The sequence below is a fragment of the Trematomus bernacchii genome, unplaced genomic scaffold (genome assembly GCF_902827165.1).
Source record: "Trematomus bernacchii unplaced genomic scaffold, fTreBer1.1, whole genome shotgun sequence".
Taxonomy (NCBI): Eukaryota; Metazoa; Chordata; class Actinopteri; order Perciformes; family Nototheniidae; genus Trematomus; species Trematomus bernacchii.
In genome coordinates this window covers 350,204-365,309 of record NW_022987645.1, presented here as the reverse complement: position 1 = coordinate 365,309, position 15,106 = coordinate 350,204, and the positions used below count along the sequence as shown (strand labels likewise).

The window sequence follows — 15,106 nt, the reverse complement described above, 5'->3', positions numbered from 1 at the left end:
CTGCTGGAAGTAACATCAGAAGATGGGTACACTGTGGTCATAAAGGGATGGACATGGTCAGAAACAACACTCAGGTAGGCTGTGGCGTTTAGACGATGATCAATTGGTAGTAAGCGGCCCAAAGTATGCCAAGAAAATATCCCCCCCACCGTTACACCACCACCACCAGCCTGAACCGTTGATACAAGGCAGGATGGATCCATGCTCTCATGTCTTCTGACCCTACCGCCTGAATGTCGCAGCAGAAATGGTCTTCTGCATACCTTTGTTGTAAGAAGTGGTTATTTGAGTTACTGTTGCCTTTCTATCATCTGACATTTTTCAGAAAAAAAGTCAGAATTTGAGAAAATTTGTCAGAATTTTTAATTTTAGGAAAAAGTCAAAATGTTGAGGTTATCTGAAAAATTAAGCATTTTAGAAAAAGTCAGGATTTGAAAAAAAAGTTTTATGTTTTTTGGAAAAAGTCAGGATGCTGAGAAACAAAGTCAGAATGTTCAGATTTTCTCCAGCATTTTAGAAAATGGGGACACTGGGGACAGAAGGTGAGGGGGTAACAGCTACCAGGAAGAGAGTGGAGCCTGATGGGGACACTGGGGACAGAAGGTGAGGGGGGGTAACAGCTACCAGGAAGAGAGTGGAGCCTGATGGGGACACTGGGGACAGAAGGTGAGGGGGTAAGAGCTACCAGGAAGGCCATTCTTAAGTATTTGAATGAAACAGGATTGATTGGAAGAATTTAAAACAACGTAAATACAGTGGTATAATTCCACAAGTGGTGATAGGATGATATGGTGATACACACTCTTGTACAGTAGGTGGCGGTATGCACCTTAAAGTTGTTTGCAATCCGCCAATAAATCGAGAGAAGAAGTGATGGTCCCGCTGTTCTAACTGGGAACCAGATCGCGTCTCGTGGGTTCTCTCTCTACATCCATGGTTCTCTCTCGGTGTTCCTGAGACAGTGTGTGTGAGCAGCTGATCCATCGTCTGTGTGTCTGGATGAACCTCTGACTTGTAGCTCTTTCTTCTGAAGCCTTTACCTCGGACTCTAGAAGCTAGCTTAGCATGCTAGCTGGTAACACGCTAGCAACACAGAGTGTGTCTAACAGGAAGTGGTGATTTAGTAAACATGAGTGTTGTGCTGCTCTCGTTGGTGAAGCAGCGACTCACTGCGGCTGCTGAAGACATCTTTGTTCTGTTTGAAAGAACGATAGCAGAGTACGAGGAGGAACTGTCTCGTTCAAAACAGGAGAACGAGAGACACCGGAAACTACTGGACGCTGTTTTACAGCCTCAGCTTCAGATCCACAGAGCAGGTCTGTTCACTCTTTCTAACTCTTTAGACCTTGTATTAACTCGTTAGACTCTTAATTGCTCTCTTTGCCGTCTGCCGCTCTATTTGACACCATTTTCATATTTCTGGAGTAATTATACCGTTTTTTGATGAACATAAATATTGTTTTTCTGGCATCACTTTAACATTTTATGGGGAAAATCTGCATTTTGGTATCAGGACGTTGAGAGTAAGAGGGTGCAGCGCCCCTGTTACTCAGTTTAGAGAAAACCCTGTGTGATGGAAACTTCTGAAGCCATTGGAAACAGGACTCAGAGAGACACGGGGAGAGCTGGAGCTTTGATGGCAAACACTGACTGTTTATTTGGAGCTTCGGCCGGAGAATTCACAAGACGTGTCACGAGCCATGAGTTGACACAACGGATTCCTAACCAATTCTGAGGATCTCTACCCAGACCCATGTATTTAGCTGATTCTGAGAGAATAATCAACATTGTGCATAACAAGATAAAACCATAACACCTCTATCAGCTGACGCCAACAGGCAGGAACAGGGAGACAACACACTGAGCACAGCAGCCAAGCTACAGGTGCCTGTGCTCAGTGAGGTCAGTACAAACTGATACACTGGCTCACAGTTATGGGCCTAGGAACATATTTTCCCAACAGTTCCTCCCTTTTTATCAATTTTGATAAACAAAACCTACCCCAATAATACATTTGTTCAAATCACTAATAAATGAGATTCTTCGGAAAGGGCGTTGGCATTTTGCTAATTTAGCAGACAAACATATTAATAAAACATTTCAGATTGAAACAGTCAATCACAATCCTAAAAAGTATCTTCCATCAGTGTTATGGAGCATCTTTAAACTTTAATTCATACATTTGTAAATGCCACAACTGATCTGTACGGAGCCCCTACGGACACGGAAAAAAAAGTCGGGATAACGGGTTAGTTTCTCGTGCGCACGAAAAAATGGGTACTAGTCGAGGGCCGGACTGGTTCAATGTTTATTGCAAAACTTATTGAAATGAACTTATTACACATATTAAACCTGGAACTAACAAAGCTTCAATTATTGCCTATAAAAACAACATGAAACATTAAATAATCAGTTGCATTCATTTCTTATGGCTCTATCTGCAGCTCTGTGATGCTAGCTCAAGCCAGATACTTGACATCTCATCTTGGGTGCAAGGTCATCAATGTTTGGGGTCAGGCTCTGAGCTGAGGAGACCCTCCGGATTGAGTGAAGGTGTGCGTGCAATATACCGGCGGGCCAGATCTAATAGTAATTTAAAATTATCCTGCGGGCCGAAATTAAATCCACCAAGTGCCTGATTTGGCCCCCGGGCCTTGAGTTTGACACATGTGCTTTAGGGGCTCCGTAGATCTGTACCAAATTAACTCAAATAATTATTCCTATTAGCCATACTTGCCTGAAAATGTGTGTGTGTGTGTGTTTTGAGAAAACAATTGGTTGCTTAGACTGAACTCGAAGGAAGCCCGACTGGAGAATTTAAAATAAATCAAAACCACTGTAAGCGTGCTCCAAAGGGGGCAGCCCTCCTCTAACAGACCTGAAACAGAGGGATATGAGGGATGTCTAAATTGCATGATATGTTGGTATTTTGAGCAAAACACATCATAGACATGTTTTTAATATATTTGTATGGTAACACTTTATATCCTCCAACCTTTTTTAGGATGAGAGCTACTTTTACTTACTTTTACATTATTATATGCTGACCTTTAACCTTTGTGTGCTGTTTGGGTCTGTGGGACCCGTTTTCAGTGTTTACTAAAAGAAAATGTATGCAATTTAATTATTTGAACCTGATTTATTTCGGCGGGACCTCACCTCCTCTTGGGGGGTCTGGGGGCATGCACTATCGGGAAGTTAAATTAAGTTAAATGCATCAATCTGGTGCACTTTGAGCACAAAATGAATTTATGGATACAGCTCTCAACATTTTTACTGTCCTATAGTACACATTGGAATGATTTCTTACTTTATTTTGTACAACTATATTAAATAGATAAAGGTGTGCTCTCTCTCTCTCTCTGTCTCGCTCGCTCACAGAGGCTGTGTGCTCCTCCGTGGCGATGACGGCTTGCGTTAAAAAATAATAATAAACATATTTCTAAAGTGGGGGGACACAAACGGGATTTCGAAAAGTGGGGGGGACATGTCAATCACGGTCAAACTCCTTATGAAGCGGTGAGGTGCTGCTCCACATTGCTTTTCTACCCGACTGCAACGCTGGTCCCGGCAGTGGCTCAGTCAGTAGGGGCTTGGACTGTGAGCCGTAGGGTCGCCGGTTCAAGTCCCCGACCAGACCTAAATATGGAGTGTGGACTGCTACCAGTTCACCTCCTGCCCTGCCGTGGTGCCCTTGAGCAAGGCACCGGACAACCCACTTCCCTCCTCACTTCCCCAAAGCTCCTAGTACTAGACTCCTGGTACTAGGATGGGTTAAAAGCAGAGATCACATTTCACTGTGTGCTGTGTGCTCTGCATGTGTGACCATTAAAGAGGGGTTCATCCCTCCCAATTCTAATTCTAATTCGAAATCAAGCAAGAACGTGATTGGTCGATATTCATTGTGGGGGAGGAGGGGTGTTAGATAGATATAGAGTTGTAGTAAGTAGATAGAGTTCACTATGATTGAGGTTTCGTTTATGCATAGGGTAGATAATTTTAATTACATTTCCTTTTTATTTATTTATTTAATTTATTTAATTTATTTAATTTATTTAATTTATTTTTATTTATTTTTATTTATTTTTATTTATTTTTATTTATTTTATTTTTTTTATTTTTTTTTTTTTTTTTTTTTTTTTATTATTTTTTTTATTTATTTATTTTTTTTATTATTTTTATTATTTATTCTTATTTGCTTGGCGAGCTACCGGTGTTCGACGTGTTGGAGACCCCTGCTTTATATTAAGGTACACAAATTCACCATCAACTAGTTGTTAATTAACATGCATATTAGCAGTATATTGGCTCTTTATTCATTATAAAACACTTATTAATGTCTTATTCTACATGACCATATTCTACAAGTAATAAGCCATTAGTTGAGAGTTTTTCCTCAATAACCCTCTAATTAGTGCTGATTTATTGCAAGTAAGGAAGTTTTGGTCTTAATATGCTCTGCTCAATATGGACCTAATAAGGCAGTAGGACCACAAGAATAGTTATTCTTCCATAATAACACTTAACAAATATGATCTATTCTTATGTAACAAGACAGTGTTAATTGTGTCTGAATAACTCAAAATGAGGTATTTCTATCTATCAATCAATCAATCAATGTTTATTTATATAGCCCAATATCACAAATGTTACATTTGTCTCAGTGGACTTCACAGTTTGTACAGAATATCAGTATGACAATACGACCCCCTCTGTCCTTAGACCCTCACATCGTACAAGGAAACACTTAAAAAAAAAAGGAGAAACCCCACAGTTTAAAGGGGAACATGGGAGAAACCTCAGGGAGAGCAACAGAGGAGGGATCCCTCTCCCAGGACGGACAGACGTGCAATAGATGCCGTGTGTAAATTGAAAAGATAATACATTTACAACATACAGATGTAGCACGTCATTTCAGACGCCTACCCATGTGGGTCCGTGATCGGCACGGGGTGGGCCCCTGCTGAAAAGGAAAACCCCCCCGCATGACTTGATACGCCCCCTTGATAAATACATTTAATTATAATGAAACCAGCTGCAATGGATCATGGATCCACCAGGGGGAGCAGTGACTAAAAAGCTGCAACACTGGAACTACAAAATAAACAGCTGATCGATCTACAGGTATCTGATATAGCGGATATTTGTTAAGATCCATATGTTACGGATAGGATCATATTCTGTGCTAAATAAGAGACATGTAATCATTTACAAAACATCACCATGCTTTTATTTCACAAAATAATGTTGTTTAATCCACGTTGGCGTAAGTACAAAACCATCGCTATGTTTTTTCATCAGGAAATGCAGACCGACTCAAACAAACTATTTGTAATCATCATCCTCACAATCATTTAATGTATCATATGTTCGCCAAATTGACATGAAAGCACTAATAAATGTAGTTTAATCCACGTGAGTTTACAACTACAAAAATAATCGGTCTGTTTTTATATCACTTCCGACGGGAGGAAATGCAGCACGGCTCTCACTACCGATTTGTAATCCTAATTTAATCATCATCTTCACGATCATTTATGTTTATGTTCGCCGAATTGACATGAAAGCACTAACAAATATGAATATACTGTAGTCAACTTAATTAAAACGTTATTAACGTGCCTAAACTCAGTAATTCATTTTACTTTAAAATGTTCAAAAAAAAATCTTCCCGAGGGGCAGACCCCCGGACCCCCCTAGAGGATGTGACGTCCACCCTCCAATTCAAACATGTTCATACAATACTGAATACATCTTTTGTAGAGATTTTTCATTTATTCTTTATAAAATCTCGCCTAGGGCAGCAAATTGTCTAGAACCGGCCCTGGTACTAGGCCTCAAGAGCCTTTCTTATGCTGGCAGACACATAGAAACAAATTGGCGGGGCGCACTTCGCACTTCGCACACTAAAAAATTCCACGCGCTCCGCACTCACATTATGCCTTAGCACCGCTGCTATGACTCCATCCTAGGGGAAACACTGATAATGTGAACAAAATAGGTCCAAGCACTGAGCCCTGTGGCACTCCATGGCTCACTTTGGTTTGCATGGAAGATTCATTGTTGACACACACAAACTGAGAGCGTTCAGATAGATAGGACCTAAACCAGCCTAAAGCAGTTCCCTGTATGCCAACTAATGGCGCGTTTCCACTACACGGCCTCGCTCGGCCCCGCTCGGTATGGCTAGGCCTCGTTAGGACTGGCTCACTTTATGGCGCATTTCCATTACAGTTTAGGAACTGGGGTAGTATCTATAGTAACGCAGTGTAGGCGGAGCCGTGACGTCATCTTCAATGAGAACCCCAGAAAAACAACACAGCCGTTAGCTGTTAGCACTCAGGGCTCACAGCTCCTCATATCTGTTCAGAAACTAGACAAAAGTTAAACAAGTACAAACCACAGACTGCCTGTGTCATGGCGAATACAGTCGCTGCTTTATTTATGTCTGTATAGGCCGTTGTTGTGAGTGTGGACGGTCGGAGCATATACTGCGTTAGCTTAGCCAATCTCCATTTAGAAAACACGCATTTTAAAAGGTTTTTCGCCTGCCGTCTGTCTGCAGACTTGTCAAAGCATTAATTCATGGTTTTTACTAACCGGTATCAGTATGTTGTTACTTCGTCATCATTTTGAAACGTGTATTACAATTAAATCACGGTCAAATATGTCCATCTTGTTGTAGTTGTAGCCCCCTTGCCAGCGATTCTCTCTCTAGTTTAGCATACTCAGCCCGACTCAGCCTCGTTGTCTCTGGCCCTAGACCCACGATTTTATGAGGCCAGAAAAACTGTGAATTAGGACCCGCCGGCCGGTACTAGGCCAAGTGGAAACACAACCAAAGACGGGCCGCTGACGTCACAGCCCTCTTAAACCGTGCTCCGCGCTGTAGTGGAAACGCGCCATAAGTGCTCTAGTCTTTGCAATAAGATGTCATGTTCGATAGTATCAAATGCAGCACTGAGATCGAGCAAGACAAGAATAGAGACAAGTCCTTGAGGCTATTAGAAGGTCATTTGTGACCTTAACCAGAGCAGTCTCTGTGCTATGATGTGTTCTAAAGCCAGACTGAACATTTTCAAATAAATCATTGTTTTTTAAAGCTCCCATGTCATGCTTTTCCGGTTATTACCCGTCCCCTTGTGTGTTATGAAGGTTTTTATGCATGTAAACGGTGTGCAGAGTCAAAACCCTCAAAGTACACCCTGTAGCGAGTAAAACTCTAACACAGAAAATACCTCCCCAAAACGCCTCGTTGGAGATACGTCACTGCCCATTTGATTCTTCCGGGTACCGCATGATGTCATGCGGTACCCGGAACGAAATGGACCAATCCCGAAGAGCTATGGCCACACCAGCAGCGGCGTGTTCCTCCTCCAGAGGTTCGAAGAACCGGCATTTCACAGACGAAAGCTTCCAAAACATTGCCCAGTTTGAGGCCGGATATGCACAGCTTGTTTGGACCGTTTGGAGCAGGGGAAGATCTGGGTATACAACCTGTAAGTTTGCATTGTTATTTGTGTATTTATCAAACAAGACTGTTTAAATGTGTAAACTGTGTTGGACTGCTAAGCCATTGACACAGTGCTAACTAAGTTGCTAGAGTTTCCATATATCAACTCTAATATCAGCAGATGGCCTTGCATACATGTATCTCATAGCAGGAGAATGTCTGCATTCACACACAAAATACCTATTGACAGTATACTCCGGGTGATTTGCCGGTCAGTCGCGAAACGTAATTACATTATAGCTGGCGTAGCGATCTAACACACGGAGCTAGAGCTAGTTTCGGTCAGAAAAACATTTTTGTGATGCTACGTTGCTAGCGTTTAAATATATCAACTACAATGTCAGCAGATGGCCTTACATGTTTGTCATGGCAGGAGAATGTCTGCAGTCACACACACGGAATACTCATACAGTATACTGTACTGTGATTTACCGTACATTGTGACCGTACATATACTGCATGTAGCTAACGAGGCTAGCTGTATGCTAGCGCAAAACAATGTATTCATGCAAGTTGCATTGTATGGTAGCAGAATACCCGTATACGATTGCAATTATAAACACGTTATTGCTAGCCTAATATGAACCACTAGCTTTTGTTCATAGTAGTTTTATTACACTGCATTATAGTTGCCTTTCCTCCAAGCTAACGTTCATATCGTGTTAGCTACCAAGGTAAATAAAGCTAGGTTAGCATATTAGCAGGCAAGCTGTTCATTACACAACTACTACTAACTAATCTAAAACAACTAAGTTTCTCTAATATTTTGTGATTTGCATTTGATTTCGTCCAGCCAGATCCTGGCGGACAATCCATGACGGGGAAGGGATTCTACTACTACTGAGGGTGCTAAAAGGCACCGCACCGACTGTGCGCAGGCAAGATGCGAGGAGGAGGAATGGATGATATACCGTGTGTATATATGTATATTTATGTTCATTTTGTACATTTCTAAAAATAAAGTTTAATGGAAATACTTAGTAGGCCTATCCTTTCTTCCCTGAATTCATATATAGCAAACCATGATTTGATTTCTCATCAAACAGTAGTAGTTTATAACGGGTAAAAATAACTTACTCTTTGTTATGAGAGTAGCTCGTAGGCCACAACGGAAAGACAAGGAGACATACACGAGTTTACAAAACCACGGCACATTTATTGTGGTAAATGCAAAGATAGGTGGTTGAGAGGATCGCAGAGTTAGTCTTCCTGCAGCCGCTTTGGAGAGAGACTGTGTCCGGAGGTGTCCGTGATCGTGCTGATTAGCCTCTTCAGCTCCACCCCATCGTAAGACAAAAGCCCTGGGGCCGTCACACTCTTCTATAACAACAGTTAAAAATATATATGTATATAAAATATACCGCTGTACCGACGCCATGATAAGACTGATGTTACGCTGAGAGCAGCCGGGAAAAGCACTGACATGGGCGCAGCCTCTCTGGTGGTTGACTAATCAGAACGAGTGGCCGAGCTGACCAATCGGAGCACACTAGGCTCACAGGGAGGGGGGGGCAAGAGCTCCAACGAGTCGTTTAGTGGAGAAAGTGAATACTGCTGAATACACATGCTTGACAGAGATGCTGTATGCGAAACCAATGTGAGTTTGGAAAATTGCACAGTATAAATCTATTTTAGTATACCTCAACAATGTAATTATGATCAGTGGAAATGGCCATGACATGGGCCCTTTAAGTAATCACACAACTGTTTTGCGACTGCTTTCTCAAGAATGTTTGAGAGGAACGGAAGATTAGAAATAGGTCTATAATTGGCTAAAACCTCTGGATCTATCTAATAATATGTTCCCTATTTTAAAGTGAAGTCTTGTTCATTACCAATAACATAGTAGTTTGACTCTAATTGACCTGAACAGGTTCCCTATTCTAAAGTTGCCTCCTCTTCACACTTTGTAAATACATTATAGCACACACCTACTGAAATGAACCTCAACAGTACATGAACAAAGTAGGCACACGTTGAAATATCTGTTTTATTAATGAACCACTAAAGAGAGGTTCAGACACATACATACATGTCAAGTTTCTCCAAGGCTGAGAACACATATATATATATATATATATATAGCCTGTACTTTTTAATACAAACAGATTTTTAACAGAGTTTATATATTTGTGATCATACTGTGTGACCTGCTTGTATGTAGTGAAAGGTGGTTATTGTGTTTTTGACAAAACTAACAGTGTGTGTAATCATGCCATACTTTTGAAAAGGGTCAATAAATGTTCAGTACACATTTTACAAAAAAGTAAATGTGCAAATATGAATACATTGCAAATATTTCCTTCAAGAAAAAGTCAAAATTCTGAGGTTTTCTGAAAAAGCCATAATATAGACATTTCTGAAAAATACATAAAAGTTTCAAAATTCAGCAATTTGGAGAAAAACGTGATTAATCTGAGTTTTCCAGAAAAAAGTCATAATTCTGAAAAACAAAGTCAGAATGTTGAGATTTTCTTAAAAATTCAGCATTTTAGAAAAAGTTAAAATGTTGGGAAAAAGTCCAAATTTTGTGAATATTATTGTAGAGATTCTATTTATTGTCGAGAGGAAGATGAGGCACACGAGACCCAACGAGCTGAAGGCCGCTAGTGAAGCAACCTTTCTTTTTCACATTTCTTTCACATCCGGTGAAACTGGTGGCACGGCACTGCTGCGACCCGGGCTCCTGTCGTGTGCTGCAGTTTTTATGTCTGGTTAAACGTTTCGTCCTTAATTTAAACCACACGCTTTAATCAAGAGACTGTGTGTTGGAACAATTGCAAAACTTTTACTGGCACTTTTTATCCTTGAACCTTTTCAACCATGCCAAACATTACGGGGAGGAAACAACTTGGCCCTGTCATACACCAGAGACGCAAGCTTCCCACCCCCCGACCTGCCGGAGGACATGCGATCTCAAATCACTGACTGTGTTCACCAGCAGCTACTACACACTCCTGACATGCCGGTTTTTATTTTAGGGGACTTTAATCATTGCAAACTTGAACTGTCACTACCCGGTTTTCAACAATACGTTACATGTGAGACCCGGGAGGATACAATTCTAGACAAATGTTACGGAAATGTGAACAACGCATATGTGAGTAAAGCCAAACCCCCGCTTTCCGACTTGGATCATAACACTGTTTATCTAATACCTACCTACAAAAAGGTTCTCAAGCGTAGTAAACCACAGACCAAGACTGTAAAGGTTTGGACTAGTGACAGCATAGAGTCTCTTAAAGGATATTTTCTCTCTACTGAGTGGAGTATCTTTCATGAGATGGACGTGGATAATGCTACTGAGACGGTAACTGACTATAAAATTCTGAGTTGACAATGTGATACCTCAAAGAAATAACTGTGTACCCCAACAACAAACCATACATAACTAAAGAGGTTAAGGACTGCATCAATCGTAAAAATATAGCTTTTAAAAACCGGGATAAAACGCAACTGAAATGTGTGCAAAATGAGCTTAACCACATGCTCAGAGAAGCTAGAAGGAGACGTAAAGAAATGATTGAACAGAACTTTTCTCCGCCCTCTATGGTAGAGGCAGAGCTGGAATATGACGGGGGATCAACACCAATCTCCCGGGGGGAAGTCACTGATGTAGTCAAGCAACTCCACAGTGGCAAAGCCCCGGGGGTGGATGAGATGCTGAAGGCTCTGGGTGTTGAGGGACTGTCATGGTTGACACGTCTCATCAACATTGCGTGGAAGTCGGAAATAGTACCGAAGGAGTGGCAGACCGGGGTGGTGGTTCCCCTCAGAGGGTGTGTGCCAATTATAGACTATAAGTACTGTTTTTCTTTTTTAGACGGACACAATAATTTAATTTTCTTTACTATGTTCAATCTGCATTTACTTTAAAATAAAAAACATCTATATTGATTCTGACTTTTCTACATCCAACTCACAGGTTTATCATTACTTTGAGAAAAAAGATTATTAATTTACCCCTTTTAGAAGGGAAGATACGATCATTTGTTCTGGGAATGTCATTTTCGAGCCTGAGACCTGAAAAACAGGCTCAGGGCTAAACAGGTTAATGCACAAAGGCAGCAGTTCATCGGCTTACACTCTGCAATAGAGAGATTTGTGCCGCATTGATGCAGTTATTCATGCTAAAGGAGGTCCAACCAAGTACTGAATGCAGACACATTAACATGCTTTTCAGAAGGACAGCATTTCTATATTAAAAAATCTCTTTTGTATTGGTCTTATGTATTATTAAAATGTTCTGGGATGCTGAATTTTGGCTTTCATTTAATCATCAAGATTAAAACAAATAAACGCTGGAAATAATTCACCTTGTATCTGATGAATCTATGTGATGTATGAGTTTAAACTTTATAAATTGAATTACTGATATAAACTCACTTTTCCATGATATCCAATTTATTGAGATGCACCTGTATGAGTCCAAGTACAGGTTTAGCAAGGCGGTGAGAGATGCTAAACGACTACTCTGAGAAACTCCAACACCAGTTCTCAGCTAACGACTCTGCAGACAGGTCACAAACTGTAAGGCTAAGCCCTCACACTCCGTGAACGGCCGACGCCTTGCTAAGCGTCAGTGAAACTACGTTTTAGATCAGCTACCGTACTAACTCACCTGTTGTCCTGAAACTCTCCAGGGCATCTGGAAAAGCATTTAAAATATGGATTGGATAAGGGCTGCAAAGTTAAAGAAGTTTTACTCGTGGTAAGATTTTAAATTCTAATACTCTAGAGTTTCTCTGAATATGTGTTTCCTGTTTCCTGCAGATGTCCAGCAGCTGGTGGTGGTTAAAGAAGAGGTTCCCCCTGAGCAGCAGGAGTGGAGCTCCAGTCTGGACCAGGAGGACCCAGAGCCCCCCCCACACATTAAAGAGGAACAGGAGGAACTCTGGAGCAGTCAGGAGGGAGAGCAGCTTCAAGGGCTGGAGGAGGCTGATATCACCAAGTCCACATTCACTTCTGTCCCTGTGAAGAGTGAAGATGATGAAGAGAAACCTCAGTCCTCTCAGCTTCATCAAAGACAAACTGAACACCTGGAAACAGAAGCTGATGGAGAGGACTGTGGAGGACCAGAACCAGCCAGGAACTCAGATCCAGAGAGACATTTACAACCAGAGACTGATGACAACCCTGGAGACTCTTCTGAACCTGACACTGAAGACAGTGGAGATTGGAAGAAGACCAGAGAACCAGGTTCAAAGTCTCAGAGAAATAAACAAGACCCTGTCAGTGATTCAAGACGTAGTGCAGGAGAGAAACCATTTGGCTGCTCTTTGTGTGAGAAAACATTTACACAGAGAGGAAATTTTAATCGGCACATGAGAATCCACACAGGAGAGAAAACATTTGGCTGCTCTTTGTGTGGGAAAGAAATTCGCAGCAAGTCAAATCTAAAAGTACACATGAGAATCCACACAGGAGAGAAACCATTCATCTGCACAATTTGTAAGAAATCTTTTGCAGATAGAGGAGATTTAAAGAAACACATGAGAATCCACACAGGAGAGAAACGATACAGCTGCAGTATTTGTGACAAAAGATTCACCTGGAGTTGCCAGGTCAAAAGACATAAGTGTGTTGGTCGTCAGTCCTCACAGCTTCATCAAACTCAAACTGAGGAGAACAGAGAGGCAGAGCCTCCAGCCAGCAGCTCAGCTGAACACCTGGAAACAGAAGCTGATGGAGAGGACTGTGGAGGACCAGAACCAGCCAGGAACTCAGATCCAGAGAGACATTTACAACCAGAGACTGAGGACAACCCTGGAGACTCTTCTGAACCTGACACTGAAGACAGGGCTGATTGGAAGGAGACCAGAGAACCAGGTTCAAACTCTCAGAGAAATAAACAAAACTCTGTCAGTGATTCAAGACGTAGTGCAGGAGAAAAAACATTCAACTGCTCTTTGTGTGAGAAAACATTTACACGGAGAGGACATTTAAATCGGCACATGAGAATCCACACAAGAGAGAAAACATTTGGTTGCTCAGTTAGTGAGAAATCCTTTCCAAATAGAGGACATTTCCGTCAACACATGAAAATCCACACACGAGTGAAACCATTTAGTTGCTCAGTCTGTGAGAAATCCTTTCTTAATAGAGGACATTTAAATCAGCACATGAGAATCCACACAAGAAAGAAACCATTTAGTTGCTCAGTCTGTGAGAAATCCTTTCCAAATAGAGGAAATTTAAATCGGCACATGAGAATCCACACAGGAGTGAAACCATTTAGTTGCTCAGTCTGTGAGAAATCCTTTCTTAATAGAGGACATTTAGAGAGACACATTAGAGTTCACACAAGAGAGAAACCATTCAGCTGCTCAGTCTGTGAGAAATCTTTTTCACAGAATGCAGATTTAAAGTGCCACATGAGAATACACACAGGAGAGAAACCATTCAGCTGCAGTGTTTGTGACAAAAGATTCACCTGGAGTTGCCAGGTCAAAAGCCATAACTGTGTTGGTCGTCAGCCAAACCAAACCTGGAGACTCTTCAGAACCTGACACTGGAGACAGTGATTATTGTTAGGTTTAAACTCTTTGAGTTGGTCCCAGTAAGTGTGTATAACGTGATACCTGCTCTGAGTGTGATAAAACATCATTGCTCTAAGTCAAGTCTGAATGTGCATTAAAACAAATAATAAGCACAGAAACAAGTCCATTGTGCTCTAATGACACAAAAGTAACCATCACTGACAGAGAACCAGAGCCAGCCAAGAACATGACTTTAGCTTCTCCTTACCCTGAAATCAGTGGTGATTGGAAAGATCTGTTAGTCCGGTTAAACACTCTAAAGAATCACAAAGTTCGTATAAGTGAAAGAAGATGCTATATAATACTAGCAAGCTACCAGTTCAGTGATCTGAGTGTGGGAAAATATTACGCCTGAAAGACATTCTGAAGAGACGTGAGAATTCACATGGGAGAAGCCATTTGGTTGCTCAGTTTGTGACCAAAAACATAGACATAAAAACCAAAGTGAATCTCCCTTTGAACAAGAAAAAGCAACGGCTGATTTCTTATCGTTTAGTTGATATCACGAGCTAATGTGAGTTCACATTTCATCCTGATGCTTTTGAAGAATCTTTGTTAATAAAGTGAACTCTTTTTGAAAAGGAAGGACTCGCTGTGTTGAAACTTCTTCCTGCTGTGTCCCACAATCTGTTCAGCTGGGATCCGGCTCTGACCCGAAACACCAACACTATCTTACATTGCTGTTGGCGGCCCGCACTGTAGCTCCTGGTGCACCACCACTTATTGCTATTTAGCTAATAAACCTTAGCTATTGTTTAACCCCCTGTGGTCAGACAGTGCGGACCTGTGTCTACGTTCAGGCAGTGAGGGGAATTATGAAAAGATTGTTGTTGTGTTTTTTTAAGCAGACCCGGCAGCAGCTCCAAACAACTGTGACAACTTAACAGTTCAGTTAAAAGCTTAAAAACTGTTTATTTTGTCAGTAAAGTTTGATAGAGCTGGCGAGGCTATGCAAAGTAATAGCAATTACATTTAAACAGGAAGTACCAAGACATGTGGAAATCTGCTTGAAATTATTTATTTATTAATTACCTATTTTTGCCGTTGATTTCCA

At 41.2% G+C, this 15,106-nt stretch overlaps 1 protein-coding gene across 1 annotated transcript; it reads left to right on the top strand.

The window, feature by feature from the left end:
- Positions 1-1,106: 1,106 nt before the first annotated feature.
- Positions 1,107-14,755, top strand: LOC117485361 (gastrula zinc finger protein XlCGF57.1-like). The gene is made up of 2 exons (XM_034133873.1): positions 1,107-1,316; positions 12,287-14,755. The coding sequence occupies exons 1-2, from the start codon at positions 1,130-1,132 to the stop codon at positions 14,020-14,022; spliced, it is 1,923 nt and encodes a 640-aa protein (XP_033989764.1). The 5' UTR covers positions 1,107-1,129; the 3' UTR covers positions 14,023-14,755.
- The last annotated feature ends 351 nt before the right edge of the window (positions 14,756-15,106 follow it).

Coding starts and splice junctions, on each gene's coding strand:
- LOC117485361 (XM_034133873.1), top strand. CDS start 1,130: ATGAGTGTTGTGCTGCTCTCGTTGGTGAAGCAGCGACTCACTGCGGCT. Junction 1,317..12,286: donor GCTTCAGATCCACAGAGCAG/GTCTGTTCACTC, acceptor TGTTTCCTGCAG/ATGTCCAGCAGCTGGTGGTG.